The sequence below is a fragment of the Vipera ursinii genome, assembly GCF_947247035.1.
Source record: "Vipera ursinii genome assembly, chromosome: 7".
NCBI classification, from domain to species: domain Eukaryota; kingdom Metazoa; phylum Chordata; class Lepidosauria; order Squamata; family Viperidae; genus Vipera; species Vipera ursinii.
Window position 1 is genome coordinate 69,016,652 of NC_139521.1, and position 10,540 is coordinate 69,027,191.

The window sequence follows — 10,540 nt, forward strand, 5'->3', positions numbered from 1 at the left end:
ACTGCAAAAGTATTTACAGCTACAAAAAAACTGCTTCGTGTTCTGCTGTGTTTCAGCAAGAACTGCCAGTTGTTGAAAGCGTTACTTATGGATAACTCACAAGTAAGTGGGTTTTAGATCTAACTCTACTAAAAAAAATTTCACTTATAGGGGAAAACCTTCAAAGCCTGGTTCATAATCTTTACTTTTTCTATCTATTAACTCGCCTTTCCTTATTTACCATTGCCTCAATTTAATTAAGGAGAATAGTAGCCTTTCTTTGCATCAAGAGAAATATGCTTTTTCATTTCCATAGTTTTATATGCATATTCCTAGGAACCTCACACCAAAAAAAACCTGCTGCCCCAAATATCTATGGGTCTGCATTGGTAATTTCCCATAATTTCCATTCCACTGGAGCAGTGGATCTAATGAACAATGTCATTTTGGTAACTATTCCATGCATTTTTAATAGCTAACGAGGCCAATAAATATACCTGCATGAGAGACCCAGACACATAGTCCCAGAATCTGCCCATCTTATTACAGAGAGAGGAAACTATAGACTAGGTTCGTTCCATTGTACATCATGGTTTCTTCAAGCCATATGAGTGAATTCATGCAATGTCATAAACTACCATGGCTGAGTTTACATAAACATGTAAACATACAATAAACCACTAACCAGCCGCATTTCAACTTAGCACAAAGCAGAAATCTCATCTCAGGCAAGGCATTCTCTTATGTTTCTGCAGCACAACAAGCCAACATTGTAGATTCCTGTGTTTTATTAACCACCCATTGTAACTTGCATACCGTGTTTTAGTGAGGTGCTAACTTTCGCCAATTGCAATTTGTTAACTAAATCAGGGGTCTTCAAACTTGGCCCTTTTATGACTTGTGGACTTCAATTCCCAGAATTCCTCAGCCAGCTGGCTGAGGAATTCTGGGAGTTGAAGTCCACAAGTCATAAAAGGGCCAAGTTTGAAGACCCCTGAACTAAATCATAAACAAGCCAGCATAAAGTTGATGCATAAGCACAGCTAAGATTTCATTGGGTCCTCTTGCTATTGGTGCGGCCACCCATTCATTCTCTAGGGATGGGTGCTCCAAAATGCAATTTAGAAAAAGTGACAGGATTCCCCCCCCTCCTGCTAATCATCCATTAGGTCAGATTGAAAAGACTTGAGGGGAATACTCCTTAAAATCAAAGGCTTTTGCAACTGCTAACATTTAAGGGTTTGGTTTCCCATTCCAAAAATGTACCGACCAATAATAAAAGACTTCAGGCCATCTCCGAATTAAATTCCACCACTTTCTCTTTTGCTGACATTGCATCATGTTCTTTCTTTCTTTCTTTCTTTCTTTCTTTCTTTCTTTCTTCTTTCTTTTTCTTTCTTTCTTTCTTTCCTATAACCGTGCTTCGTATTTTTACACGCACCCCTCCCACAAAGCCCTCCCAGGGCGTATGCATGCTTTGCACCGCTCTACGGGCTGTCTTTCCCTCCAACTCTTTGGGCACCTTTACACCGCACAGTTCAAATCATCCACCGTCCTCCAGGTCCACGCCTTGCAAAAGCCCCGCCGCGCCCCACCCCACCCCACCCCCGGGGCCGCTTAACGTAGCCAAGGCCCGCAATTCTTGGAAGAAAACCGAAGGCGCGTCCGCTGCGGAAGCCGAGGGCCGGCGGGGGTTTGGAAGGGAGGGCAGGGGGGGGCGGCGTGTGGCAAGGCCCGGTGCAAAGCGCATCCGCCGCCCGGGGGGGGGGCGGCTTCAGTTGTGCGAGGTCATGTGCCGCGAGAGGTGGTGGCGCTCGCGGAAGGACTCGTTGCAAATGGGACACTTGAGCTTCTCCTCCCGCCGCCGCTTCACCAGCGGCTCGAGCGCGTACTCCTTCTTGTGGTGGGAGCGCATGTGGTAGACCAGGTCGGAAGTCATGCGGAACGAGGCGTTGCACTTGGCGCACCAGTTCTGCGCCGGCAGGCAGAGCGAGGTGAAGGAGGGCGGCAGCAGCGTCAGCGCCGAGGGCAGCTGCAGCTGGAGAGGCCCCGACGCCGCCGCCGCCGCCGCCGCCACGGCCGCCGCCGAGCTCTTGGGCCAGAAGGTGGTGGCGTAGAGGAAGGGGCTCTGCTTGGGCAGCCCCCCGCCGCCGCCGCCTGACCCGGCCCCTCCGACGCCTCCTCCTCCTCCTCCTCCTTCGCCGCCCGCTCCGCTGCCGAGCTCTCCGGGCGCGCCGGGTAGTTTGAGCTGCTCCGAGGCGTAAAGGCGCGCGGCTCCGTCGGGGCTCCCGTGGCAGCCGCCTTCGGCCAGCGCGCTCAGCTTTCCGCCCAGCACCAGCTGAGCCGAGAAGGTGGAGCGCGCCGGTTGCGAGAAAGCGCTTTTGCGCTCCTCGGGGTTGCCCGCCGAGCCGGAGGGCGGCGGCGGCGGCGGCTGCGAGGAGGAGGAGGAAGAGGAGGAGGAAGAGGAGGGCACGGTGGAGAAGGCGCTGGCCCCGGAGCGCGCGCCCAGCAGCGAGGGCAGCGGCGGCTTCTCCGCCACGACGGAGGAAGAGGAAGAAGAGGAGGAGGAGGAGGAGGAGGCCGCGGCGCCTGCCGGAGAGCCGCGCTCTTTCTCCTCGTCGCCTTCCCCGCCGCGGGAGGCTTTCTTCACCTCCACGAAGGCGCTTCGCTTGGCTTCGCCGGTGTCCGGGCTGGGCGGGCCGTAGAGGCGGCTGGCGTCGTCTAACCCGAAGTAGCTCCCGGCCGGCCGGTAGTGCTGCTGCGGGGTGCAGACCAGCTCCTCCTTGGGCGACGAAGGGATCGGCCTCTCCAAGCGGCCCCTGCCCACCGGCGGGCCTCGCTCCTCGGCCAGCGTGTCTCCGCCGGTGTATTTCCGCTTCGTTTTGCCTCCGGGGCTGGCGCGGCCGTCCAGGCCGGCCGTCGGCTGCTCCCGCCTGCCGGGGGAGCCGCTCCCGCTGCTCGCTCGCGAGTTCTCCAGCTCCCGGGCCAGATTGTGGAAGTCCGTGGAGGGTTTGGTCACGCCGCCGTTGCTCGGGCCGTTGCTGTCCGGGCCGCAGTGGTAGTGGGGGCGGGGGGCGGCGGGCTGGATCTGCGGCTGGCCGACGCCGCCCTGTTTGGCGTGGAACTTGCTGGCGCCTTCGTGCTCCTTGGGGCTGAAGCTGCGGCTGCTGCTGCTGTTCTTGGGGCTGGAGTCCCCGGCTGGGCCGCTGTCCGCCCCGTGGAGCATCTTGGGGCAGCGGAACCGCAGGTGCGCCACGTAGGGGAATTCGAATTGGAAACGCTGGCCACACTCCAGGCAGATGTGCGGAGACGAAGCTGGGGCGGGACAGAAAAGAGAAGGGAGGCTGTTGGTCACCTGTTGAGCCAGACCGACTGGCCAAGTTGTCGGACGCACAAACTTTGAGAAGGTACGTCGAACCCCACTGCCGGTTGACCAGGGGGAGTCCGGCTAAAAACCTCTGTCTGGTTTTGAAAATGCAGAAGCTAACTGAGAATAGACGAACGTTAGAATTGTGTTTGTCAGCCCTGACCTAATAAAGAGTCCAAGCTTCCTGCCCTAATGAGCCCTGTTCTCTTTAACACATCTGTTTTAGGAGTAGCCCCACTGAATGCAAGCCTGTAATGAGCCCTGTTCTCTTAACACATCTGTTTTAGGAGTAGCCCCACTGAATGCAAGCCTGTAATGAGCCCTGTTCTCTTAACACATCTGTTTTAGGAGTAGCCCCACTGAATGCAAGCCTGTGCAGAACTGCAACCAAAAGTTCTGGCTTGGTTCATGCAGTGTAGTCAACTATGTTCTGAGTCATGATACTAGACCCCCAAAAATAGACTAGGACTCACGATTTACTAACCACAGTGGCCAGATTCGCCATACTTCATGCTGTGCTTTGCTTCATGTAGGGTTTAGCATTTATTGCATTTATAGCCCACATTTCTTCCCGGAGGTCAAGGCAGCGAACAGAATAAATAGTGCAGGCTGCTAGGTTCGCCGTTCATAAAGAAGTAAGTAAGGTTATTTCTGCCTCTGAAAATGTAAAGTTTAATTTCTCCTGGAGGCTCAAAATCTCCTTTTTCATTTGACTAGTTATACCCCACCTTTATTATTTTTTATAAATAACTCAAGGCAGTGAGCCTATCCAAAGAGACCACCTTCTTCTCCCCACAGAAGTGAGGTGGGTGGAGTTGAACTCATAGGGCTTTTGCTTTCTAGCAATGGTGCCTTAACCACTGGACCAAGCAGGCAGCCCCTGTGAGGTTGGTTAACTGGGATATGGTAGCTTACTGGCAAGTTCCTGGCTGGTCAGTCAAGGACCCGTGATTCTGTTTTCTAAGGCCTAACTTTTCACTACCTCTCCTTGGACCACTAAGAGCAATCTGTCATGCAGCTATTCAGATCAGCACCTGCTGACTTCAGGATGCCCATTGAAGGGACTTTAGTCCAAAACATCTGAAAAGCTCCAAGTAACATGTTCCTCGTGGCTGATTATGAGCTATTAAGTTCTTCACACTCTTGGTGAGCACCACCGTCACCATAAATGCATCCATAAATCTCACAAGCAGAATGTCGGGAGGTGAACAGATGTTCAGAAAAGCAGCTGTTGGGGCATTCTGGAAGGTCTGGAGCAGCGTTTCTCAATATCAGCAGTTTTCAGATAGGTGGACTCCCAGAACTGGTGATTCTGGGAATTGAAGTCCACTCTCTTAAAGCTGCTGAGGTTAAGAAATGCTGCGCTAAATAATGTCATTTGAAGATCCTAGAGAGAGGATGGTTTGCCTAATGCAGGGGTCTTCAAACTTGGCCCTTTTACAACTTGCGGACATCAACTCCCAGAATTCCTCAGCCAGCGTGCCTGGCTGAGGAATTCTGGGAGTTGATGTCCGCAAGTCGTAAAAGGGCCGAGTTTGAAGACCCCTGGCCTAATGAGATGAAGGTGAAGCAGCCAACCACTCCCCCCCCCCGCCCCAAAAAGCAGGAGCAGAATAAAATGGAGACCTTCCATCTGAACACAGACCAGAAGCTACTGTAATTTCAACCGTGTGGATCATTCTCTCCTTTTTTTCAATAGAACCCCATCATCCATATGCATTACATTTATCAATATTCAGTCAGGCTACTTGGAAGACCCCCGTGCTAAACTTTGTCTAGTGTCAGTCTTAGCTTGTGGTGAGTGTTTGTCAATGCATGTTTTGTCCGTGTATGCCGGCAATGCTGCATGAACCCATCTTTGGTTAATTTCTTGATTCAATAGAACAGGTTAACCAGAAAGTAGGCTAATTGGGAATTATTTATCCATGCAGGCCCTGCAGCAAATGACTTCAAATGGGGCGTTTGTGTGTGTGTGTGGGGGGGGGGTTGTTTAAAACTCTTGTGAAGCATCTTGCCGAATGACAGGGAGCAGGTCAGGATCCTAGCAACAAGTGAACTGTCAGATTGCCTATTGGAAGGTATCCCTCCTCAACCCCCCCAAGGATGGCGAACCGACTTTGCTCCCTGGGTTCTCTGGGGGGACGAGGCGGGGGGAGGGGCGTTCTCTGAACTGAGAACGGCTAAAAGAAATAATAAAGTCCTCAGCCCGAGGGAGAAACTGCCCCGCTTGTGGGGTGAGATCGAACAGTAGAAAAGGAGATTTGCTTTTGCAGTGGATCACACCATTATTTGATCGGGAGTGATTCCCTGGAATTTGGGAGCGCGCGTGGGGGCGGGGCAGGCTCCCCCCCCACACACAACTCCTCTGCTCTGCAAGGAGTACTTAAAAACATCTTAACAGATTACAGCATTTTCAGCTAATCCGGCGTTTCCGAACCGTTTCAAATGGGATGCTGTGGATTACAGTAATTAAGCACCAATTTGCGCCTGGGATGTTGGGTTAACCCACTCGTTTGCCAGCCAGGCTGGCAGGGCGGCCGTTTTCAGAAGGAAAACTCCTGCCGAGTTAGTCTTAAATCCGATGGGAGTCAGGATTCAAGGACCTCCAGGAAATGCTCCAGGGGACACACACACAAACACACACACACACACCTCCTGTGAGTTGTCACCTACCCTCCAGGAGACACACACACACACACACCCTACTGTGAGTTGTCACCTACCCTCCAGAAGACAGACACACACACACACACACACCCTCCTGTGAGTTGTCACCTACCCTCCAGGAGACACACACACACCCCTCCTGTGACTTGTCACCTACCTTCCAGGAGGGGTGTGTGTGTGTGTCTCCTGGAGGGTAGGTGACAACTCACACACACACACCTCCTGTGAGTTGTCACCTACCCTCCAGAAGACACACACACACACCCCTCCTGTGAGTTGTCATCTACCCTCCAGGAGACATACACACACCCCTCCTGTGAGTTGTCACCTACCCTCCAGGAGACACACACACACACCCCTCCTGTGAGTTGTCACCTACCCTCCAGGACACACACACACACCCCTCCTGTGAGTTGTCACCTACCCTCCAGGACACACACACACACACACCCCGCTCCTGTGAGTTGTCACCTACCCTTCATCTTGCTCTGGGACCTGGCGGGGCTGAGCAGCAACAGCTGGGACAGGTCCTTCCCGTACCACACCAACAACTCCTCGTCTTTGGCAATTCTCCGCAGGGAGCGGTAAAACAACTGTCCGTTCTTGATGTAGGCCTCCAGGTTCTGCTCTTCTTTGTCCCGAGCCGACTGGACCAGGCGAAGCCACATCAGGCCTTCGGAGGAGCCGTTGGCCGCCGAGGTGTCCACCTAAAGCGGGAGAAGGCTGAGTGAGTGACCGGTTGCCCGCCCGGCTACCGAACACACGGCCCGGGACACGCAGGAGGAGACGGCTGGCTGGCTGGGGGGCGAAGAAAGGAAGGGAAGGGCTGCGTTTCTCTTCCGTTGGGACTGTTAACGCCGACCGTGTTTTGAGCAGCCGGCGAAGCTTTCCCCTCTGAACCCCGAAGTGACCGGCCACGTCTTGGCCGGATCTGGGGCCCGATGGGGTTCGCTCTCCTAGGGAAGCGTTTGCAGCCACACCTGTTCTTCGGTGGGATGGGACCTTCCAGCGGAGGAGATCCACAGGGAGGGCTGAGATCGAGGACAGGAGAGGAACTCAGCCAAGCCGAGGTGGTCAACGCAGAGGGTCCGAAACAGCCCCTCCCTCCTCCCCTCCCCCAAATTGTGTGTGAAAGCCCTAATAAGCAGGCATATACATAGAATGAAGGCTACTGCTAAGCTTGTAAGCCGCCCTGAGTCTTCGGAGAAGGGCGGGATATAAATGGAATTAAAATAAAAATAAAAAATAAATAAAAGCAAGGCGTCGTAGTATATATACAGCACCGGCCCAGCAAATCCGCCTGTAGCTGGGAGCAGATTTGTGCCTTTCCTTTCCCGGTCCCTGACTGCCTGCTATCTCCGGCGCTTCCCAACGACTCTTGAGATAATGGGGGCAGCCTCATTAGGAAGATGATTTCTCTACACCCGGCTCTAGATTTTCTTTGAGTGGCTCGAGAAGCTAAAGTTCCAGCAATAAATTTGAGGGTGTGTGTGTGGGGGGAAATGGAAGAAGAAACCCTCTTTTTATTCAGCTCAGCTAACCGGACCCATCCTTTGAAGGTGTGGCTCGTCTCCGCACCCAGCCAAACCTCGCAGTGAGCTGCCGGATCGATTCTCCGTGTCTGGGGGGAGCGGGCGGGAACGGGGTGGTGGTGGAAGGGAGCCCACCGGGGACCTTAAGGACAGCAAGTGTGCCTGTGTGTGTCTGTGTTCATTTGGACACCCGGACTGCCTCCAAAACTGCTCGCAGTTGGAGGGCGACCGAAGAACCCGCACACCCGGCTTCAGACTTGCATATATTTTTTTTTCGCCCCGACTGGCCGGTTGACGGTTCAGCAGCTGAGCAAGAAGAGCCCGGCGCCGCCGCCTTTCCAAAGCCTCCGGATGGCAGCCAGACCCCGACCTGCTTCTCTCCCTTCTTTTAAACCCCGCAGAGGGACAAAGGCTGTTTTGGGGAGGGGGCGAACAGTTCCCTAAAGCAGTGTTTCCCAACCTTAGGAACTTGAAGATGCGTGGACTTCAACTCCCAGAATTCCCCAGCCAGCATAGCTGGCTGGGGAATTCTGGGAGTTAAAGTCCCACGCATCTTCAAGTTCCTAAGGTTGGGAAACGCTGCCCTAAAGCATCTCCTGCTCCTTCGCGTTTCGTCCCGCGGAGGACTCTCTGCGCTCCTCGAAGAAGCTAAAAACGACGCCTCCCCTTCCTTCCCCAACCCCCTCTCCGTTTTTTTTTGGGAAGCCGGCAATTCCGACAACGCGTCTGCCTGGAAGACGGTAGCAGGGCACGGCATGAATCCGTTTGCTGCGTGCTCATCACCCCTGGAACTGAGCGAACGGGGTTCTCAAGCAGACGCGCGTCAACAGAAGCACCAGGGCTTCGTTGGTGGTCTGAATGCCTTCCCTTACCTCCTTCACTCACCTGGGTTGCTCCTGCCCGCTCGCTGAACCGATTCAGCGGAGGGGGGGGGGGGGAAGCAGGCCGGCCCTGTGGCAGTCGAGCACCCCGTGCTGCCTCCTTCCAACGCGGCCAGGCTGCCTTCCGTCCCAAGGCCTCTTTTCTGGCCCCGGAAAGGGAACGGTTGGAGGGATGGGCTCGCCTCGATTTCAAGCCCTGAGGAGCTCAAGCTTTTCCGGGCTGACGGCGAGGGTTCGGCTTCTCTCAGTCTCCTTCTCTCCCACCCACCCCCACTTGCTCGCTTTGCCTGCCTTCCCCCCCCCCCCCCCTTACCCGGAATATATAGGGGACGGTCCTCTTGTCCGTGGACTTGAGCGCCACAAAAGCGATGCTGTCGTAAAGCGAGGTGTGGCTGAGCACGCAGGGGCCAAAGATGGCGTTCTCCGGGATGTCGCAGGTGGTGTAGACGCTGGTGAAAATGTCCGTCAGGCATTGCTGGACGGCTTTGGCCTCTCCATCCCAGATGCTCCGGGGCACCCCGCTTTCGTCCATGGCTGGAAACGGGAAAGAAGAGGAAAGTGTCACGGAATCACTGGGAAACGAAGCCCGGCTCGTCCCGGGGACCCCCCCACCCCACCCCCAAGGAATGGAGTCCCTTTTGGCTTCTGCGGACCCGTCTGTGACACCCTTTCCCAAAAGGAACCGGCCGGTCACCCGAAGCGCCCTGAATTCAAGAGCAGCAAAAACCGATCATTTCCCACCCACCCGCACCCCAAAAATTAAACCCTCCTGGAAACGGAGACCCCAGCTCGGTGGGAGAGATCGGTGGAAGAAGCGCGCGACCTGCCTTTCCTAAATGCCTGCCCCAAAACGCCCGGACACCAAGAGGCTTGTTTTCCTCCCCTTCCCTCTCCCCTCCCCCTCCCCTCCCCCCCCCCCAAGGTACGCAAGGCCCGGGAGCCTTTCGCTCCTTCAAACCGCCCGTAGGAGGAGAATTTTGGCCGGCTTTTGGCTCAGCCCACCGAAGGCCAAATCGGGTCCCTTTCCAACCTCCGGTTAAAGGGCCTCGGTTCTAACGGGGAAGAGCCAACGCCCGCTTGGACGCGTCTTTTGTTGAGCCACCCGAACGGGCATTGCCCGTCAGAAGAAGAAAGAAGGAGAAGAAAGAAGGAGAAGAAAGAAGGAGAAGGAGGAGGAGGAGGAGGAGAAGAAGAAGGAGGAGAAGGAGGAGAAGGAGGAGAAGGAGGAGAAGGAGGAGAAGGAGGAGAAGAAGAAGAAGAAGGAGAAGGAGAAGAAGAAGAAGAAGAAGAAGAAGAAGAGGAAGAAGAAGAGGAAGAAGAAGAGGAAGAAGAAGAGGAAGAAGAAGAAGAAATACAACATTGCAGAAAGGAGGAAGAGGAGGCAAAGCGAGATTTTCTGAACAATTTAGGGGTTTTTGCGGCAGGAGCCTAGAAAGGGACGAGAGGGCCAAGGAAACGTCTCCGTGGGTTTCCCCTCCGCCCTGCCCTGTCCTGTCCTGGGGCAGAATTCACTGCGGCGGAGCCCAACTTTCGCTTCTCTCTTCCTACCTGCCCTGTTGCCAGCTCGGAACTTCAGAGGGAAAATCTCCTTCTCCCCTCCAGCTCCGGCGCTTCGTTCCGGGCTCTGCGCTTGGCGAAGTCTCGAGGGGGGGGGTCCCCCTCTGCCTCGGCCCGGGCCTGACCGTCCTCCCTCCCTCCCTCCCTCCCTCGCCCCCTGGGGGGGCCCCGGTGACGGACGGGTCGGATTTCCAGCGCCTTGACAGCGTCGCTGATTTGATGTCAGCTAACCTTTCACGGAAGCCGACAAGAGGGAACGTATGTCGGCTCATTAGCATAATCCAGCAGTTTCCCTGGGAGACTTTAATTAAAAGCAGCGAGCAGAGGTAATTATTTCTTCCCGCGACACGCTTATTTATGGGAGGCGGGCGCGTCCCCCGTTTCCCTTTTTCTACACGGGGATACAAGGCAAGACGAACGCGCGGCTGACTGGAACCCGAGTCGGAATTTTAGATCGGCGCTTGAAACCGCGCGGGGAAACCTAATCACGCCCGAGAGCTTGGTTTCAAATCTGTCTTTTGAAACCATCGACTTAGCAATAATAGCATCATCATCAT

General features: G+C 54.7%; 1 protein-coding gene across 1 annotated transcript; it reads right to left on the reverse strand.

Annotated features, from left to right (window-relative positions):
- Positions 1-1,753: 1,753 nt before the first annotated feature.
- Positions 1,754-9,063, reverse strand: PRDM8 (PR/SET domain 8; the record flags this gene model as incomplete). The annotated part of the gene is made up of 3 exons (XM_083368102.1): positions 8,740-9,063; positions 6,489-6,720; positions 1,754-3,294 (listed from the first exon to the last, which is right to left on the reverse strand). The coding sequence occupies exons 1-3, from the start codon at positions 8,956-8,958 to the stop codon at positions 1,754-1,756; spliced, it is 1,992 nt and encodes a 663-aa protein (XP_083224228.1). The 5' UTR covers positions 8,959-9,063.
- Between the last annotated feature and the right edge of the window lie 1,477 nt (positions 9,064-10,540).